Consider the following 21847-nt stretch of genomic DNA (forward strand, 5'->3'; position numbering starts at 1 on the left):
TCCCTGACATTCTGTGATTCTGTGATTAACACCAAGCATTTTTGTCATATAGAGGTGGGATCTCAGTTCACGCTTACCACACCCTAAGCACTACAATTCACTTTGCTTAATAATTACTCAAAATTATGCTCTTTCCTCACCCCTTCTTAGGAAAGGCTCACCAGCAAGCTGTAGAACAAATTTCAGAAACTACACACAAAAGAACACAGAGAAAAAGGATCTCATTGCCTTGGCCTACAAGGAAGGAGGACTAAGGGACAAGGGCAGCCACAGGGCCAGAACACAGCCCATTAGAATGGATGTAGCATTAGAATGCAAGAGTGTTTTGGAGAACCATATCTCCACTTTGCTCGAGATTACCAGATCAAAACATTGTTTAAACTGTAGATCTCTGCCCAAGCCAACCTCTACCATGGAACAAGAGGAAAGAATGTATTTTACAAGTAGATAAGGAAATACGGGATTGTTTGTGTGGCTGTTGCTCATGCAACTTTGTGAAGGTATGGCAATACAACAACTATAACGAAACAAACATCAAATTTTTATTATTTCAAATATTACAAAAGTTAGGGAGCACTTTAAAAGAGTGAAAATGCCCACATTTAACATCTAGAAATTTGTCTGCAACTATATGCACACAACTACTTAGCATTATCCAAGAGAAAACAAATACTAATGATTCTGATGCATCACAAAAAACCTGCTGTTTCCACCAGTGATCTTGGAAAGAAATATCTCAGTAATAGTCAAGAATATGAGGTAGTATAAAGAAACTAAAACAGTTCTGTCAAGTAAATGATATTTTGTATTGTACTTATATTATCATCTTTACAAAAAAATAGAACCTGAGCATGTAACTTAGTCATCAAGCTGCATCTCTTAATTTTGAGTGTTGAGATTTTTGTTTTGTTTTTTTTAAGAAAAGACTACAGATCAGAAACTGAAACCAGAGTTTTACTATGATCTTCAACTGGGCAGCATTTCACTTCAACGGATTTGTCTGCTAAATAATGTTAGTTCACCAAAGAGAGTTAAGTGAATCAACATCACATTTCTCCCAGATGTATACAAAATCAAGACATTAGAAAAGTCATCAAGGGATCTTCATATGAGATTAATTACATTATATATATAAATATAAAATACTTCAGTATTTAAAAAAACCAGAAGCACACTTTAAAGAAGAACTTGAGGCTCTGAAGGAGAGAGAAGGTTTTCCTATTTTTTTTCCCAAACAGCACAATACCTCAATTAAGAACTCTTAATAAATGGAATTACTATATGTAAACTACATTTTAAAGTCTTTAAAACCAAAATGAGCTCAGAAAGCTATGACTCAATGCAGCATTGGTTCACTCCCTCCTCCTCCTCAAGTGTTTCCCCATTCACTTATCTTGATAAACAGTTATCTACGTAAAAGTGAATATGGAAGTAGCTATCCAGGATGTGAAGGAATAGAGTACTTCCTATTTCTGGTTTGTTCCAAGTACAGCAGTACTAAAACAACCCTCTTAATACACTTTTCTTTCTTTAATATGCTGATTGTTATTTTGCTGAAAGGAAACCTTTAAAATAACTGAATATGATTTCTGTTTTGGGTTCATTCAGATTAAACAGTGCCCATCAGCACTCATACCCCACTAACCAGTTATTTACATCAAGCAGCACCAGAAGAAAATACACAAATGCCTTTAAAACTCTCCATCTTCACAATCATAAAATGTTACACTTGTGGATACTTTCCTGAGCCCCTGCTGGAAGACTGAAGATGTAGCAAGTTAAGGAAGCATTTCAAGAACATATCACTTTCACAAAAACACAAAACCTTTTTCAATATGTATTGGTGTTTGCAAATAAAGCAGCTAATGAGGGCTTCGGTATTTAAATAGGAGATGGAAACAGCCATAGCTAGAGCAAACTCAGTACAATGCCAGAGAGAAAGAAAAAAATAAGTTATCTGAAAGTTACACCATTTTCCATTCTAGCAATGTTATTCATGAACCAGATGTGTTTAAATTAAATGTGTGGTACTTCTGAGGAAAACAATCACACTGACATTAAGTTGCCAAGAAACTAGATAAAAAAAAAAAACTGCAAAAGCATTAAACATTAAAAATTCAGGCCTCAAAATTAAAATAAATGTCAAAGTTGACTTGCAAACCAGCATGGGCTTTTTCTACTTTTGAAGACACTGAAGGTTCCAAACCCATCTATTAGTTTGATCTCAAGTATATTTTTGGCATATTTAATTAGCACATTTTGTACTGTGTTGCCAGTCAGTGTAAAAAATACAACCTAAATAATCAAAGATCTTCCCAACCTTACCTCTGATCTCAGTAACTCAATCTTACCTTTCCCCTTTCACAAAACAGCGTGGAAAAAAGGATATCATTGCCTGAGACTGCAAATGGCAGAGTAGCTTCTCTAATGGAGGATAGCGGCGCAGGGATGGAACACAGCCCACCATGATTAGTTTGTGCTTGGCTCTTGTGATGGCAACATTAAGGCGTCGCCAGTCCTTCAGAAGGGCGCCAAGCTGTTACATGAACATAATTTGCTTTTATTTTTCCTACTTAAATTTCAGAATGTAATGTAGATGCATTTTGAAAGTGAGGTTTATAACTATTAAAATTGAGTGAAACAGAGTTAATATGACCAACTTACATTTTCATCATTATTGTTCCTAACAAAAGACACGATTATGATGCTTTTGTCTCTTCCTTGGTATTTGTCTACTGTGTTGACTTCCACTCTGTTATTCTTCCATTTTGCCATCAAATCAGTGATTGTTTTTAATTGATGTCTGTATGGTGATATAATACCAATGTCTGAAGGCTTACAACCAGCCTGAATGAAGAAGAAACAGAAGGAAAAAAAATTGTCACTGCAGTTATCTTGGGATACTCATTAATGTCAGCATATCTTCATGGATTTTTTTAAACAGTGCTGCAAGATACCGTATCTACACTAAGTCATCAATGGAACACTAGGTATAACTGGTATTAACCAAAGAAAATAGTAGTTACTGCATCCAGTTTTTTTGCACCCCAAATATAGCCAGGCAAGGAATGGGGAACTGAAAGCAGACCTCAGGTTCCTCACTATACTGACATGTAGCCAACCTTTAGTTTATCCTTAAAGTTATCCCTCAAAGAATAACCCAATACATATAGTCACCCTTACTATAGCAACATAAAAATTACTATAAAGCTGTCCCTCTGAACAGTGTAATAAAGTAAAAGATACCTTAATAAACAGTGATGTGAGGAAGAATACTAGTTTAGCTTCTGTCACATTACTTACACCACCTTTTTCTGCATGTTCTGGTGCTGGAACCTTTAAAAATATAAATGGAAAATAATGACTCTTGCTGTCTACAATGGCATAGTATATTCTGATCCCTAACTCACCATATCATACGTGGTTTTATAGTAACAGCTGCAATAAAAAATAAAGCTAAATGCTAAATTTTACAGACTATAAAAGCCTATACTGTAATTTCAGAATACTGTATTTGCAAAACAAGTTGAAAAAAATCTGCTGAAATTAGTTTCTAGTGCTAGTAAGTCACTGCCAAAGCTTCATCACCTGCCTTTACAGTTCACACAATACATAGCATATAAAAAAAAAAAAATTACTTTTCCCAGCCTGACAAGGTAAAAGAGCAAACTCAAACTGTATTTAACATGGGACTTTTAAGGCTTTTCATACAATGTTTACAGTAAGTTTTCCCCATTTCCATGGCAGAAAGGATTTTTTTTAAGTGTTTGAAAGCCTACACTTAAAACTATCCAAAATGGTAGTGTTAAATTTTAACTTCCAAATTAGAAAAAAAACCCACCACACAACAAAACAACAACAACAAAAAAAAAACAAACCCACCCCAAAACTCAGTTTACCATTTCTTAACTATTAACTCCCTTTCCCTGCATCATGTACGAATAAGACCAGAAAGCCAGGAACAAGCCTAGAATGTAACCTCTTGTCATTTTGGTACCACAGTTTTATAATTTATTCTCTTTGCTTAGTTCTTGCCTTCTCTAAAGTTTAAGTTGTATTATTAGCAATTAATGCATCCCTGATGCATTGCCCTTCTAGTAAACTGGCATGCAGCTCAGCATCTGGGGTCAAGTAACAAACCTCTTGATTTAAAACAGTCTAAAACTGAGCATACACTAAATCTGCCTCTGCTTTCTGGCTCTGAATTCCATTTACTACCTTACTCATTTACTGCCATTTACTACTTTACTCATTCCACTATTTGCCTGTTACTAGTGACAAACATCAACTTTGTTTTCTTAGATGCCACTTTGTTCAGTTTTCCTTCTAAATTTTTATGACAGCATTGTCACTTAAAATGAGAGGTAATACAGTCTGACTTAAAGCAACACTCTTGGAATACTGTTATAACTAGTTTTACTTCTTTGAACCACCCCAATATCATCTGAATGGCTGAATCTGGAGATTGCTATTATGTTTAATGTGTGGGTAAAGTAATGCACAGTAAATATTTTTAAGAGTATTCCAGGTAAGTGGTATCTGCTTGCTAGAGCAGTACCACTGCACGTGTATAGAATCTCACAGTGTACAATATGCATCAAAAGCTTCACAAATCCAGGAGTTCAACTGACTCTTACTTCATTAAGTGTAATCTATGTTCAATGCCTAGCACACTAAAGCACTGCAAATGAACAAACAATAATCTAACAGAGATTGACAACCCATATGCAACACTGCTAGAACTCTATATAGCAGTCTTCAAGGCCACTACATATGTATGTGGTAGATTACTGCATCCACAAGTTTATTTTAGGATTCCAGCCATGTGCAAAAAAGGTCACCTGTATTGTGTTGCTTAAGTAGGGTATATACACTCCAGCAAGAATCCTATTTTTCTGCAACGTCCTCCAAGCTTTTTATGTGACACAGTGTGTTTTCAGTATGTTGCACAGATTACAGAAGCTGAAAATATTTCCCTTCATATTAGAAGATCTCATTGCCTTTCCCAGAACAGCAGTTTCTCTATAGCTTGTGTCTCAACAGCTACACAGCTTAATACCTACTGTAAGCTAACTTGTTTTTACACTGCCATCATACATTCAGTCTAACTGTTGTTATGACCTGTCATATCACAACTGAATTAAGCTATACTGTTATAGTTACACTGTTTTGGGTTTGTTTGGTTTGGGGTTTTTTTGGGTTGGTTGGTTCTTTTTTTTTTTAATTTATTAATCTGAAAACATCACACCTAAGAAGCCTCCAAACTTGCACGTGCTGAAGCCTTCAAGCAGAAAAGCACTGTTTTAACCAACAGTTGGTTTCTATCCACACTAGCATCAATGTAGCCAAAGATTGCAAAAAACTACTTTAGGAGTAGGAAAAAAAAATTCTAAAAGCCAGGTCCTGATGATGATGAGAAGACATAATTAATACGTTAGCATATCACACCAAAAGATAAAAAAACCTACAGAACAACTTTGATATAGAGTTTCTCAGAAGACTGGCATTAAATCAAGGATGTAATTTTTCAACATTCAAACCCAAGCTGTCAGAAGATGCGCAGATTGGCACAGGGTTTGGCAAAAAAGGAACAAATAGATTTCCAATTACTCTCACAAACATGTCACATTATTAAACAGAAAACAGTAGAGGCTTTTTTTTTTTTTAATAGTAGCATAATAAATGCAAGCTTCCTGGTCTTGTCATACAATATTGTTTCTCTCCTTTCTCCCCTTTCATATGCCCTCCAACTATGTTTCTTCAGAAACTTTTGTTGGTTATATTATGAACAATGGCATACAGGGAAAAAAATACTATAAAGTCAAAGGAAACAAAACAAATGCCAGTTTTGTGTTTGGTGGGATGGTTGGGGTTTTTTTTCTTCCCCTCTCCCTTTTTTTTTTTTTTCCTCCTTTCCTCTGTAACTACAACAATACATGGAGTTCTGACAGGAAGTCCAAAGAGATATGACATTATAGCCTAATGTCTCAACAAAACCAAGATTATTTTGGAAAATGAACATTTCCTGCTGGTTCTACAAACAGAACAGCTGCCTTATACTTGAGATGGGCTTTCTAGGGAAGAAAAAAATTAAAATGGAACAGAAACTCTAGCTTTCACATTACCAATTTTGGTCTGATTACTAGACGAACAGTGTATCAGCCAGTTCCTTATTGGAACAAGCCTCTTCCCTGGGACCAACTGTCTGCCCTTCTGTGAAGACATTCTTGGAAAAGGTCCCTCTGTTTAGTTTAGGCATTTTTTTAGAAGTGTCCTTAAGTCACTAAAGTAAACACTGTGTTTCTTTTCAGATCATTGAAGAGATTCTACAAGAACTGTTATTTTAAAAAAATGAATCCCGTAGAATGTCCTGGAGAACACAGAAAGAAATTGAAGAGTTCTTCCCAGGGTCAGCATAAAAAATCATCAGTTGATATAATTATTGGCAAAACACAGTATTAATAGGAATCAACATAAAACCTGCTAGAGGAAGACAGACTCAAATCTTCGTAATCCAATCACTAACTACAGTGACAGCAAGTACTAGAGACCACAAATATGTACTAGTTTATTAATCTTTTTCCACATGCATTTAAACTCTTCCTCCTTTTACACAGTTTCTTTGCATAATTTTTATCTACTCTAGAGTTTTATTTTTCTGTCAAACATTTGAGTCTCCATGAAAGGACACACCTAAAACAACCTACTCCTCCCTCACACTTCAGTGTCTAGGATGTCCTGCCACTGGCACACAGATTAGACACTGCTGACCCGCAGCCACTGGAAATGAGGTCATTCTGGGGTTGTGAGGGCATCCAATAAGGCTACACACTTTGAGCTACATTCTGTACATGAGAACAAAGTTTATAGTACATTCAATATTATCTGAATTAAGCTCTTCAGCTGCTCTTAGATGCAGTGTTTCCAGCAGTAGCTGTACCACCCCAAAAGATCAGCTAAGCTAAAGTTTTTCCATGTTGCACATTTTACATGAAAACTATTTTTTAAAGTTAGATATTTTACCCTAACAAAGCTGTATGAAGTTTTACATGTTGACTGTACCAAGAACTTGCATCAAAAATACAATTTTGAAAGGAGATCATAATAAAACTTTACCTTCTCTGTGTTCAGAAAACACACAGGTGTGTCTGGATCAAGCACTTCTTTCAACCATGTTTTCGAAGCATCTGCCAGCTCCATTTTCAATTTTTTTAGGTTGGGCAAGTTAACAGTGGCATTTGACACCTTCTCAGAGCCACATTCCAGTTTGCCTTCATACACTAACATGTTACTCAGTGACATAATTTTACTAAAGATTTAAAAAACAAGAAAAGGCATCAAATCTTGCCATTTCAATCCCACATCAACACACTAATGTAATAAATAAGTTTTAAATACCTATTCATTCTGTACTGCACAGTTAATTGGACAACAGCATTTTGGTTTTGTTCCAGCCTTTTAAATAAGCTTTCACTCATGCCAAGATCTCTGTTACAAAAGAAAAACAACACAAGCCAAAAATGTATCGGGCAAAATATTTCAAGAGCTTTCCCAGAATTCATGTTACTAATAATTGTCCAGCAGCATTTTATCTTACCTTGCTTCTGCATTCAGTACAAGTGGAGGCAGCTGCTGATGATCTCCTACCAACACAAACCTTTTGGAGCAGAATAGTGGGCCCAGGCAGATGAGCTGACTTATCTGGGAAGCTTCATCAACTATACAGAAATCAAATTGCTTCTGAACAAAGATGGGGTGATTTACTCCCATGCAAGACGTTGCTACCACTGGCTGAAAATACACATTTTAAGGATAAGATACATGTTATATACCTTGGCACTACATTTTCCAGGTTAAAAGAAAAACTAGCATTTCCCATTAAACTAAATGTAAAATAAAACAAATTATTAATCTTCAAAATCAGACCAGCACACCTTACATACTTATCAGCCTCACATATTCTTGCATTGATTGTAAGTGACAAACAAAAAACAGCTTTAGAGCAGACTGTGGTAAATAACTTGTTCCTGCCACGTGTTCAGAGCGATATTAGGTTCTATGCACGTACAATTCATGGAGTGTGCTGCAACCACTACTGTAGAAAGTTATGTGGTTTGTTTGTTTGGCTTTTTAATTCCAAAGAGAAGATGAAACAACAACAGTAGCACAGTTCTTCCCACCCCTGTGCTTCCACTGCAATCCAAAATGACTAAAATATGAAACATTAAGCCACTTCCCTCATTACTTCAATCATCCCCCTGCAATGCCTATCAACAAAAAAGTAAATGGCAGCTTTTGCTAAATTGGCATTTATTCCAACTACCATGAAGTTTCATTCTTTTAATGAATTTAATTTAAAGCTGCCACTAACTCAGTTTACTCAGCTCCCATTATGGTTTGTATTAATATTCACACAGGCAACACCAATACTTCTATCAAAAGTTGTTTGGCCAGGTCAGCTCCACAGCAGACCACTTCCTCTTCCCCATCTGCTGATTGTACAAATGGCACAACAAGTGCAAGTTGGAGGGGAGTAAAAAAGGACAAACCTCAGCAAGAAGTGAATAAAGACAGACGAGATCTCCTCTACCCCTCACACACAAGATCTCAGATAAAAGCACAATGATAAGTTACTTTGTGTGGACATAAACAATGCTTTTCAACTATCAGATTGTTAATGTTAATCATTATTGGCTATAAAGAAATTGAAGCAATGCAGAGATCGAGTATCTTTTTCAGCTCAGATTTCTTATAGTAGTAACACACCCTTGGGATGGGATCCTTCTCTGCAGTATGCAAACAACCAGAATGCTAATGTAACTATCCTTAATTTACAGGGCTAACAAAAAACACTCTCACCTGACTGTTATAGACCTCTTCCAAATCTGTTACAGATTTAATTGATTTGGATCTACAAATTTCTTCTTCTGTAAATTTCTGTATATCTGGATGAACCTTCTGAGCTCGCCCCAAACGCAAGAAACCAACTTTGAATTTGGCTAGCTTTAGCAGGATATTGTCTACAGCAGTGTGTGTAAAACTAGTCAGAAGAACACTGAAGCCACAAGCAGAAAGAATTCTCACCTAATGAGTAGCAAAGGGAAAGAAAAGTTATTAGTCCATGTACAAGAATCAGCAATCCCATATTTGACTAAATTAAAAACACAAGAAGTTTTGGAGGGATGCAACAAGAAGTATGGCTTCATTTATGTAAATCTTTCTGGCCAGATCTGCCAGTTAGCTATTGTCAAAGCAATGTGGGCAGTAGACTTGATGGTTCTCATCAACAGCAGGCTTATTGCGCACACTGCAAAGAGTGAGAGCCAAGAACATCTATGCGTGCTCGCAAACTGCACTGAAAAGAAGGAACTGCACTCTAAAGATCCGCACTGCAAGAACAAGTCATGCACAGCCCATTCCACAAACACTGTTCTCCGTGACAATTAAGCCACAACAGATTCAGCAGAACGTGCTGATCTCTGCTTCTCTCCAGCCTCCTCTTTCCTCAGAAGCTGATGACAGCTGGAAGTGAGATGATACTGCTATTTCAAGAAAAACTCACTCAGCCCACAGCCTGAATCCAGTATGCTCCTACAGTCCTTTCCTGGGGAAAGAGAACCACCAAGGAGGAGGAGATGGCTAGCAGGCTGCCCAGAGCTTCAGCACCATGGGTTTATACAATTTACAATGGACAAGTTACTGACTTCCCCAAGGAGTCCTTTTTTTGAACTCTGAGGATTTGAGGACTTGCTGACATTTGGGACCACGGAATTTTAACATTAAAGTGTCACAGAAGTGATTAAATATCACACTTCAGTCTCCTCCCTCCCAGATATATTCCTACACAAAAGAGAATCCTACTCCACAAAATACATTTTCAGTTGTACCAAATGTAACTTCTTAAGTAAAAAGAAATGTGTTTTCTTCTTTGAAATTATGCAGATAGCTGTAGACTAAGTCATGTCAATTAATTTTGGACAGTATGCTTTACACATAGTTTGTTTAATGATATCCTCTAAATCACAAGAAAAAAAAATTAAACATCAAAGGTACACGATCTTACTAGAGCACATATTGTAGTAGTTTTTCCTGTTCCAGGCATACCCACAATAAGCGTGTAGTCTTTTGAAAGTAGCACTTGTTTCATTGCCTGTTTCTGAGGCTTATTTAGACCTTTAAAAAGAAAAACAAAAATGAAATGTCTACACTTCATAATCATTGTAACAATTGCTAAAGTTGATGAAACAAAACTATAGTTTCCTCCTCCACTAAAGTCCTCAAAGAAAAGGATTGATCAGACTAAGTCTGTAGATTCTAATGAAATAATAGTATTAAATATAATACAAAAGACATAGTACAGGATCTGCACTACAGTCCTAGAAAGACATTTTTATGACTGAAGACACTTTTATTCCTAGATCTTTTGTGATTTTTTTCTAATATCCTAAATTACCACTTCCATATGATATTGTGTATGGGCATTTCTATTTTATCATACACATTTTCACATCCAAACCTACAGCAAAGGGAAATGAGTTGCACATATAGCACCATGGTGTTTAGAAAAAGTATTACATCACAGCTGTTTTTCCCCAGTCTGATGCAAATAAGCAGCACATTCCAGCTATTTGGACTAGGCAAAGCTCAAGTAAAAAATAAGTCTTCAGACCGAGTTTTTATAAAAAGTTCTATTTGCTCTAAGAGAATTCAGTTAAATTTCTGTTTTCACAGACAACTCTGTCAGAACAACAAAATATTTTCAACTGCCACATACCTAAACAAATTGTTTTGAAAAAAAGAGAAAACAAAAAGAGTGCCACAAAGCATCACACACTACAGAGCAGCCAACAAGTCAGGAAGAGTGATTATACAAGTGAACGCTTACACCAAAGCCCATCTCCTTCCACTCCCACAAAGTCTGCCTCCTCTAAAGAGCCTTCCCTGTTTCTTCCTTTAGTAAAGGTTAGAGAGGTAATCATATGGCCCTCTGTTTGAAAACTGCAAGCTGCAGCAACTAACAAAAGTAAAATAAAGTTGTAAACAAGTATCTTGGTCAGGTCTTCCAACTACTTTAAGACTAATTTAATCAAGGAAGACATGCAAAGTAAAAACTTGTTTCTAATTTTTAAGCAGAAAACTATCATCGGACCCCATAGTAAGAAAAAACTCCTTATATTTAGTGTGATAAATGTATTGGCTATGGAGAAGTACTATTAAATATAGGATTTTGAGGAAAGACACTTTGTACCCTTTAAAATACTTGCAACAGTTTCCTTTGCTTCTGGAGGAAGGACAGAGCTCAAATGCTGAATAAAACGTGGTTTGTGGAAGTCAATTATCAAGTTGCGGAGCCTTTCACTGTGGATTAAAAAAAAAACAACAAAAAAAACAAGAATAGTTACCAGCTGAGAAACTTTATCTGAAAATTCTGAAAGTGTGAAATTATTTTGATTTTTCATACCTGACTGGGGAATCTTTCATCAGTTTCGAAAGATTTTCAAATGGGACTCCTATACCAAAATCTCCTTCTTCATGATCCAACCTAAATATGGTGTTCTTGGGGAGCTTTGACAAATTCCTGAAGGATGACAGTAACACAGACAGAATAATTATGTTTACAAGCAGTATGCTGATGATTAAAGACTTATTACTAAGCATTAAGTGATATCTTCCAGAGGTCCCACAGTGAAGCAATAGCTAGAAGAAACACACTATTAACTGATCTAAATAAAACACAAGTAGAGCCAGATTTAAAGACAATACAGTCTGAATAATGAAAGTTACTAGTAACACAGTAATCACTGTATCTGTATAGTCACATGTTGGAGACATAACTGACTGGAGTTTGAAGGCAACCTAGTTAAATAGACAGGCATATACACTGACCAGGTATTGACATTTTCAATCAAGATAAGAGAATTTCTGAAGGGTACTTCCCCAAGCTCAGCAAGAAGAGTCAGAACATATCAGAGCTTTTTGGACATCTAGAAGTACCCTTCCTGAAGCCAGTATCATAGTGTCTTCAAACAGATATTTTTCTTTTTATTCTGTTACCTGCCCAACACACAGGAGACTTTTGTCACACTGACTTCTCTAACATAGCCAGTAGCCAAGCCAAGTAAACCATTTTCCTCTCCACTCACAACCACTCGATCACCAACCAATAGGTTTGTTCCAGGTATGGCACCATTTCTACGTTGGAAAAAATGTAGATACTGTCCCTCGGAAATTTCCTGCACTTCATCAACTCTGATCATGTTTCCAACACAGTCTCCAGCCTTCTCTCTAAAGATATTTGAAACAGAAATACATTTTAATATTATCATCCTCTCAGTAAGAGAAATACTAAACCCCTCCCCAAGTAAAAAAACCATACCACCCACAGCCAACCACCAAAATATTCAAAAACCCCAAAATCGCCAAAGCAACAACAACAAAACAACCCAACCCAAACAAACACAAGAACCAGGAAGATTAAACAGTCACTTTACAACAGCCAGTTTAACCAGAAAAGGATTGTAAAAATATGTAGGACCTTTGTATTTGTTTCAAGAACAGACTAATATTTAGGCTAAAGTTATCTATAATTTCCTGTTAAAAAACAAATATTGAAATGTATGGATCCACTTCACCAAGATGTTCCATACTTGTTTACAGAGTTACTTGTTTCACTTAAAACAACTCAGCTACATTTCACTTCTACAGATGCCTTGAAATGGGCCTATAAACCACCAATTATTTTTTCCACAGCTGCTGGACTAGGTGATGTACAGTAACATGCTACTTGTCAAAAAGAGCCCTTATCCACATTCCTAGCCAAACCAAGGTGTAGGGTCCAAAACACACCATTGTTTGCCAAGTAAACCCTCAGGAAACCAGCACAATGAGCTGAGCTCACAGTCAGCACCCAGCCTTAGGCTCCAGAGACACAAACAAAGCAGAATTTTACCACTTTTGCTTATGAAGACTGAGGCTGCAGTTTGCTGCTTCCTATGTGTGACAGGAGAACAATAAAACAAACCAAGACAAATATCATATTGTAAATACAAAACCAGTAAATCAATTAGACTAATGACTCCTCTAAGTCACACCTCACAAAAAAATACTCGCTACCAATGCAAGTAGCATATTTTACTATTTCTACAAACACCAGAAAACATCCAGTTTTCCCTGTAGTGAAAACACAAGTTGACAATGCCTCTTCTCCAGTTTCTGAAGGGAGCATCATTTGTATGAAGTTAGAAATTACATCTTACCTTTCCAAAGAAGGTATCATCCATATATTTTTATATCCCTTTTTACCCTCTCCACTTTGCAGCTCCAAGGTTAACATTAGATACCACAGGCTGAAATACTCTAAGTGGGAGGGTTTCAGGTGCTGGGTCTCTCTTTCAATAATGGGTACCATGGCAGCAGGAAAAGACACACTGGCCATCTTTTGTTCTACAGCTCTAGGAGTAGAAGCAAACACAGTAAAGCATCAACTTGTATCTTTTTTCTTCCAAGTCTATATGTACATAATGCAAAGGAAAATATATGCTGTAACATAGCAGCTAGATTAATTTGTCATCACTAAAATAAAGTTATCCTATTAATAAAGTATCCTTTGTTCGTACGAACAATCTCCTATTAGTAACTTTACATCATCTTTATGATTTTGAATTAAGGACAGCAAGTTAGTCAAAGACCAATTAAAGACATTTCAAGTTTAGTACTGTATACATAGCTGATCTTTTATTCCTTTTTTGTAACATATGAATACTATATTGAGATTTAGCTAAGTAAAGAGGATTTAATAGTTAATACAAAACCAGACTTCAAGTCAATTTATCTCAGAACTAAATATCAATAGACATTATACCTAATCATGTATATAAAATGCAACCAAAGAAAAAGTGTTAGTTCAGAAGTGAATAGCTACCCAGTTAGTAATAAAATTGTTGCTGTAACAACTGAGTATTACAAGTAATATTGCACAAAAACTAGTCTACAAAAACATACCGTGTATGCCCACAAAGCTAGGTCCCTCAACATACACTTTTACCCCTACAATTTTAAAAACAATCAGACATTACAGTTACACAAGTTCACCCCAAAAGCTCTCCTTTTCTAACATCTCATTTGATCTCTTCAGACTACACTTTTGGTTGTTTTTTGCACAGCACAAGGACAAGACTAAAACTTACAACACCTTTTAAAACAATTCAATAACTTCATGTGAAAATTTATAAAGTATTTGCTTATGACTTCTATTTAAGAGGAAATGCAATAACACTTCAGCAGAGTAATATCAAAGTATCATTCCTTGTGAGATGCTCTACACAGAAATGATCTTCTACAGAGTTAAAGTGAAAGAATTGTTGTCCAGCCATAAATCAGTCTCAAAGAACTGTCCATTTCAAGGAGTTGCAAGAATACAGCTTTTTATAAATAATAATTATGATTAACTTAGATGTAACAGGAATCGGTTATTACCATCAAGATTTTGTTGAGACTTCTCAGACTGTCTTGCAGAAAGTGTACCCGAGCAAACACTAAGTCCCTGCAAGTCCCTTGCACTATAAAAGTTGCCATGGGAGTCTATGGAATATTCTTTTGGGGTGCAAGAGTCCTCAATAAAGAAATAAGAAACTGTCAACACACAGAAATGAAATCATAGTACTGAAAGCTACAATTATTCAAGCTTATTTAAAAACAGGCTTATTTAAAACTTACCTGCTGTATAGAAAGCAATTGTGCATTTGGGAGCAATATTTACAGGCTTGACTGTCATCAACTACAGGAGGCAAAGCAGCAAGCTGTGACTGCTGTCTTCCCACATCAGATTTATATGTACTGTGTGTTAGGTAAAAGGCCACGTGGTTTCTTAGCTTCATTAATTCTGCCAAGAAAAGAACAAACTAAGCTGATGTTTTTGGGTTTGTTTGCATTAATTTCTAACTCAAAAGTAAATAGCCATCAACTTTTTAGTCACCTCAGAAATTGTCGTCGTGCGGCATTAACAAAACAAGTAATTTTTAACATAAGCTTACTGGAATTAACATTAAAACAAGTGATACATCTCTAAGTATACATGTTCATGAGAGTAAACCTTGTAACTATTACTAAAATGTTTCATTTTAATAAAGATAATTATGGTTTCTGGGGAAGAGCAACAGCTTTACCTCTTCGGTCCATGCGAGCTCCAGAAACAGGGTACATAGTACCAGTTTTAAGGTAAAGCAGAAATCCAGCTTCAGGATCTACTCTCCGTTCTAAATTCAACAATGTATACAGAATAACCTGCAAACATTAGATATAAACTTATTACAATGTATTAAAACCAAAATACGTTATAAACTGTATTTAGTTTTCCCATAATTTAGATGGTTAAGCAGCCATTACCATCACAAGCAATCTAGAAGCAGTAAGCATCTAACCAAGGATTTCAATTAAAAGGCATATTCCTTAACAAAAGCTTATAACGAGGCTACTACCTCTAGATCAGGCCACCTATCTGGAAAGACATATGACACTAATTCCTGAAGCAGTTTGCCTCAACCTAATACCTGAATGTAGTAAGAAGAGAATAAAGAACAGATATTTCAGGATAAAGACTATAAAAGTATTTGAAAGTGGTAAATGTGTGTGTGTGTGTGTGTGTATATATATGTAATATCTCATTCCTCAGTTCACTTTCATTTTGCACCAGCAGCTTTGGGTATGCCAGGATCTGTCATCCATAAATCTAGATAATACCACATACAAACGAAATGTTTCACATTCATAAGACAAAATAGGTCATCTAATAAAATAAAAAGTATACATAGCCACTGATAGGGAAATTAGATATTTGGGTTTTGTACCTGGCTTCTGTGCTCTATGGAGTTAGATTCCTTGCCAGACTTGAGCTCTAATGGCATTATCCTAGACTGTACTCCAGACTGGCGATGGATTTTCACCCTGGCTGTAACATCAATCTTTCCCTTCAACCCAAATCTGGGAGACCAGATATTCTCTTCAATGTCTAAAATATCTACAATCTCTATCTTAGAAGAGAATTCTGTTTTTTCACCATTTGACCTAGGAAGAAAATTAAGTCAGAAGTTAACAATTTCCTTTAATTCTTAGTATTTAAATGTTAATATGTGTTATAATATTTAATATTTTTGCACTAATTTTTTTTACAAAAATTTCTACTTTTTACCACACAGTTTACAAGAATTTTAAGACCAATAAAATTTTTATGTCAGTGCACCCTCAGTCTTAATGTATTCCCCAGTACTCAAAGTGGCAGCTAAACATGCAGCTCTCAAGATTAGCTGTTTTGGCAGTAAGGTCATGAATTAGCTCCATATCACTGAATAGATTTGAATTAAAAGTGTTGTCCTAAAAATTAAAAGTGAACCAAACAAGATATACAACTTAGAGCAGTTTTAACTTTTAATTCTGGCTTCTTACAGTTTTAGTTGCATTTTATTTTGGTTAGCTGGATTGTGCATGAAGTCTTCTGCCCACTTAAAAAACGATGGCAGATATTCTTCCACTTCCTGCATTATTTCTGTTTGTTTCAGATTTAAGTGATACCTAAAAAATAAAGCCGCACACATTAAGGAAAAAGAAATATTAGATTTGCTATGGGTACTAACAAGATTTTTCCTCAAGTAGCAACAAGATTAATAGAAATAACTGTCAAGTTTTTATAAACATCTATAAATTGTAGATAATGACAGATTCATTAAGGTTCAACTTGATCAGTTCATAAAGCTATACTTGAACATCCATTACAAGAGATGGAAAACACTTATGTTAGTTTCTGATGTAACTTTTGAAATTACAGGTGTAGCACAATGAAAGCATCAGCACAGTAGATGTGATTAAACAAAACTAATAGCTAGACTGCAAGAAAGGAGTACCAGACTCATGGATTTAAAAATGGCTATTCCTATCCTTTATGCCAAAATGAAAAGATAAAAAAATAAAAAGACCATTTGCTTTATGCCTGAAAACACTGATCTGCTACTTGTTCTTCATATATGTTTTGACAGGCTTCAGAGCATTTTAATTGGAGAAGAATCACGATCCTCTGCATTTGCTACAGTTACAAATACACAAGAAAGCAGAAGTCTCATTAAACAGAACCTAATCACGTGCCATTAGATAATTCAGTACTGGCATTCACTGGAAATAATGTCATTATTCTACAGCAACAGAGAAATACAAGTGGGTTTTGCACAGAAAGGTTCATACAGGCACCAATGACCACAGCCAGCAGACTTATGTAACTTACTTTCCAATCCCAACAAATAGTAGCCTACGTATACAAAGAGGAATTATAAATCAACAGTTTCAAACAGAGAAGTCCAGAGCACCACAAAAGCCTTTAAGCATTCTTAGCAGTCACAATTCAAAACATCTACCTTCATAACAGAACTAGAGTAATAAACCTTGTTACAATTTTAACTTGTTAGAGTTAAACAGATGAGCCCAACTCATCTGGGGCTAACAGGTACTGACATTGCCCTACATACAATTTATAATAGTCTAGGTATAATAACTTTTTACATGACTTGAATTAGATTTTAATCTAGTCTGCAGTAAAATCTTAAAAGTGACAGCCATTCATCTTGCCATTTTCTGATGGAAATATAAAGCCTGTTTCTTTGGCTAGCATTTCTATCAGTTTTGCAGAGAAAATAAGTTAAAGGTCCTCTAACAACTGAGCCGTTAAGTAACCTGATAAAGAATATGAAAATCAGACATCTCAATGCTTGGTCAGTCACAAGTTTCAAGTTCATCTCCTGAGGATCAAAATTAATTATGCTCGTCACATTTAACTCAGCTTTGGGAGATGCCTGGAAATCTAATGTTACAGGCAGACACACTCTACCCTGCTTGGCCTGAAAGGAGAAAAAAAAAATAAAACAAACCTACACATTCAATTATTCCAGAAACATAGTTCAGATCTATGTAAGTAGCTCAGCAGTGAAGGCAAATTAAGGTACATTACGAAACAGAGAATTATCTTATTAAGATACCCAAGTTTCGACAAGCAAGGTCATTCGGCAGAGTATTCTCCCAAATACTAGTGCTACATTTTTAAAATTACAACTTTATCTGCTAGTTCAAGTGTTCCTACCCTGTTTTCCAAACATAGAAGACACCAGCAATGCTACTTACATTTCTCTGAGATACTTTTGTCCGTACACAATTTTATTTGCTAGTTCTTCTACTTTTTCTTGTGACAAGTTATTCGTTACCGATTGCTGGAAAATTTCATGAAGAATTGTACCAATGAGCGTTTGGCGTGAACCGGAGTCTGAGCCCTGCAATAGATGTTATACAACACACATATACATGAAGATTTATGCCCACTTCATGGCAACTTTTCTATTAAATTTCTGATTTTTATATGCTGCACGTGATGGACTGCATTTATTTAACTGCAAGATCATTAGAGCTTTCACCTCACTAATTAGTATCTATTCAAACCTGACTATGAAAACAGACAAATATGGATCACTTCTATTGTTTTATCTCCCATTTTAATCCCAACCCTGACAATGTTAGATACAAACCCTAAATGACTGACAAGTGAGAAACAAAGGCACAGATTAAAATGAATTTTGAGCAAGTTTTGCCTGTGGGCAGTACCGATAGCAGTATTTCATAATACAAATACTTATCTCTACAATCTCACAGATACTATTTTTTTTGCATGAAGTAGCTTCCTGTGTGTTACAACCTCAGACAAAATTATTCCAAATATCACTAAAATGGCTCAGAAACCCATTGAACCACCACCAGGGCTCGTTAGGGATTGGAAGGGACCTCGAAACTGTAGACTCATAAGAACTGAAAGTAGTAGTAAGTTATGACCTCTGCATGAGACACCACCAAGCAACTTGAAATCTACTCACTGTGGTTTAAGTATTTACCAGTATCTTTTACAGACCTGGCACTTGTGGGTTGCACTCACAACTGGTGGATGGTGTTATCCCAGAGTAAGGACCCTCTGCATTGTGCCCTCCAAATGATTAGTTTACTCCCATTACTCCTCTAATGAACAGCTGACACCGTTTCACAGTCTTAATCTCCTGTACTTAAGTTTTCCTGTTCCAGTCACAGGCTGCCAGCCAGCTTACACACAGAATCACAGAATGTTAGGGATTGGAAGGGACCTCGAAAGATCATCCAGTCCAATCCCCCTGCCGAAGCAGGAACCTAAATGAGATCACACAGGAAGGCATCCAGGCGGGTCTTGAATGTCTCCAGAGAAGGAGACTCCACAACCTCCCTGGGCAGCCTGTCCCAGTGCTCTGGCACCCTCACTGTAAAGAAGTTTTTTCTCACGTTTAAGCAGAACCTCCTGTGTTACCACTCCATTACAATTCCCTTGCCCATTTAGATTTATATTCCTACCATGTCTGGAAGTTTTCCTCAGCTGAAACTGGCAGCTGTTGCTTCTCTGCCATCCATGTATCAGCAAGGACACTACCACAAGAAACTTTTCCTCTTTCCAAATTCCAGCAGCTGGATTCAGATTCCAGAGTTAGCCCACACTGATTCCTATGGAATTGGCTGATTTTTTTTTCAGAGGCTTTTAACTTGGCCAACTGTGATTATGTTTTCATATTGTTGACAAGAGGCACATCCCTCACAAAGGATTTATATCCACACAAAATGTGGCAAGACATTATCAAAGAAGTTGCCAGAATTTTAAGTGGGAAGACCGTTTCTTTGTCTTATCAGCTGTATTAAGAATATAGGATTATTTCAGTTGCAATTCAAAACACAAGTTCAACCTGAGACTGAGAGTTTCCATTCTAAATTATTCTAAATTGTAAGCATTATGAATAGCTAATAACGACATTTTGCAATACAGCATCTCAGCCAGTTTTAATATTGAGCTAAGCTACAAGTCTCAATGGAACAGTAACCCATTAATATGCTTGATGCTCTAGAATTAACACTTACCCTAAACCTTTCACTCAGCACTGCTCTTCTCAAACATCGAATACTATTTGATATTGTAGTGCCAGAAAGCAGCAGGTCTGGGTAAAGAACCAGGTATCCAGACTGTTCATTTATGACCCAGGTACCAGAGCTACACTCCCCTTCTAAATGAATGATGTCTCCTGGAACAACCGGAACCGACTCCCTGTAACGTAATACATTTGAACAACTGTTTGCAATTTACACACGCAATGTACTAGGGATTATATATTAATATATCAGAGCCAACATACTTTGAAACAGGAGGTTTTAGTGATTCTTCTTTAAGAAATTGACCTAAGTAAATTCTAAAAGACAATAAAGAAATTTTTATTGACAAAACTTTGATACTTTTAGAGTACCATGCATCAGGACAGCCTGAACGTAGAGAAAATCCTGTTAACTTCAAGTCATTCCAGACCCATGTATTGAGCCATTTCAGTATTGTTACGTCTTATACTTTTTCTTTACATGACATCAACCTTTCTACTTAACAATTCTACTTGTTTCAGAAGCTCAGCAAAATCTAAAGATATTTTTATTAATTTAGAAATTTCAGGGTTCAAGGTCTTTTATATTTTTTCCTTCAAGAAACAGTCTTATACTTTTCTCCCATCTTTCAGGCTTGCACAGAAAGTGAAAAGCAGTTCCAAATAGTACGTGTGCACCCACGTGTTTCAAAAGACTAAGCTAGCATTTTCTTCTGTAACACATCATGCAATGCACAAACACCTAAATTCGAATCCTATCCTTACCTGAAAAAACTTGTGCAGTAGAACTCAAGCTAAGGTGATTTTAACAGACTGGAAAACCTCAGGTTTTACAGGCATAGCTTTGTACATTTCTAATTGTTGCAAGACAACACTTAAACAAATAGGTCTGCTTAGAGTTTACTGTCTTGCTGTTTATTAGTACAAAGACAAATTAAAACTTTAAGGTAGCAATATCAACTCAACACAAGTTACATGGCATCAATTCTCTCAAGATGAATATCCATTACAGTAATATACTGATAAGAGTACATTACATAGAAGTTGTTTGAGGATTTCATATCACTTTTAAGACAGTAAAACTCATCCCAAAGGCAACACAAAGAAAAACTGATTTAACAATCCTCTTTTCAGACTTCTACATTTCTGTATGGATTACCAGCCATTCCTAAGAATGCACAGTTCCGTATCTTCCAGTGACTGAGATGCTGTAATTGTCAAGTGTTTCTCAGGGTCACTGCCATTTCTCTGTATTATGCTGACTTCCAGCACACGGTATCTGTTGTTCAACCCACTCCTCAGTATTGTGTCAGGAGAGTCAGTCACTTTCTTCTGAAAACTGAAGTAACAAGTCATTAGTGCAAAGAAATGACACTACTTGAAAAGACAACAGCTAACCCATACACAAGAAGAGGGAAAGCTTCTGCACTTTAACCCTCTTCAATTTTTATATAGAGTTAGTGTGGGGTTTTTAGTTTTATACAGGTAAATTGTAGCAGATATTCTCTCTGGTAACATTTCTACATTGTCTCTTTGGATGGCAGGGATGAAAAACAAGTATTTGAACACATGAGACATAAGGAAGGAGACATAAAAATTAAGTCGCTATTTACTGCGGCTAGTGCTTCCTTTTGGTGTTCAAGTATTCGCATTCATTTGGAAGGTAATTACAACCGTACTGCAACCCGGTGCTTGTGAGAAAGCATGTATCTCAACACTGTAAAGCACGTAAGAATTCCCACCATCACCCGAGTACATCAAACACAGAGAACTAACTTTTCTCCCCCTTAACATCAACATAAAGATAATTAGAAAATTGATATTCAAGGTTCAGTTTCCATCTGGCCAATGGCCCAAGTTTCAGACAGAGCGGTCAGGCCAGC

General features: G+C 36.2%; 1 protein-coding gene across 1 annotated transcript; it reads right to left on the bottom strand.

Moving 5' to 3' along the window:
- Positions 1 to 1713: 1713 nt before the first annotated feature.
- Positions 1714 to 21320, bottom strand: DNA2 (DNA replication helicase/nuclease 2). The gene is made up of 20 exons (XM_010165167.1): positions 21124 to 21320; positions 19957 to 20140; positions 18160 to 18305; positions 16441 to 16566; positions 15846 to 16062; positions 15165 to 15282; positions 14716 to 14881; positions 13257 to 13451; positions 12055 to 12285; positions 11462 to 11578; positions 11249 to 11358; positions 10064 to 10173; positions 8860 to 9084; positions 7598 to 7791; positions 7399 to 7488; positions 7117 to 7309; positions 3247 to 3336; positions 2665 to 2847; positions 2390 to 2536; positions 1714 to 1770 (listed from the first exon to the last, which is right to left on the bottom strand). The coding sequence occupies exons 1-20, from the start codon at positions 21318 to 21320 to the stop codon at positions 1714 to 1716; spliced, it is 3096 nt and encodes a 1031-aa protein (XP_010163469.1).
- Positions 21321 to 21847: the final 527 nt, after the last annotated feature.

The sequence above is a fragment of the Antrostomus carolinensis genome, unplaced genomic scaffold, assembly GCF_000700745.2.
Source record: "Antrostomus carolinensis isolate BGI_N321 unplaced genomic scaffold, ASM70074v2 scaffold40173, whole genome shotgun sequence".
NCBI classification, from domain to species: Eukaryota; Metazoa; Chordata; class Aves; order Caprimulgiformes; family Caprimulgidae; genus Antrostomus; species Antrostomus carolinensis.

Coding starts and splice junctions, on each gene's coding strand:
- DNA2 (XM_010165167.1), bottom strand. CDS start 21,320: ATGACTTGTTACTTCAGTTTTCAGAAGAAAGTGACTGACTCTCCTGAC. Junction 11,579..12,054: donor GTCTCCTGTGTGTTGGGCAG/GTAACAGAATAA, acceptor GTCATCCTTCAG/GAATTTGTCAAAGCTCCCCA. Junction 7,792..8,859: donor AAGAGGTCTATAACAGTCAG/GTGAGAGTGTTT, acceptor GTGTATTTTCAG/CCAGTGGTAGCAACGTCTTG.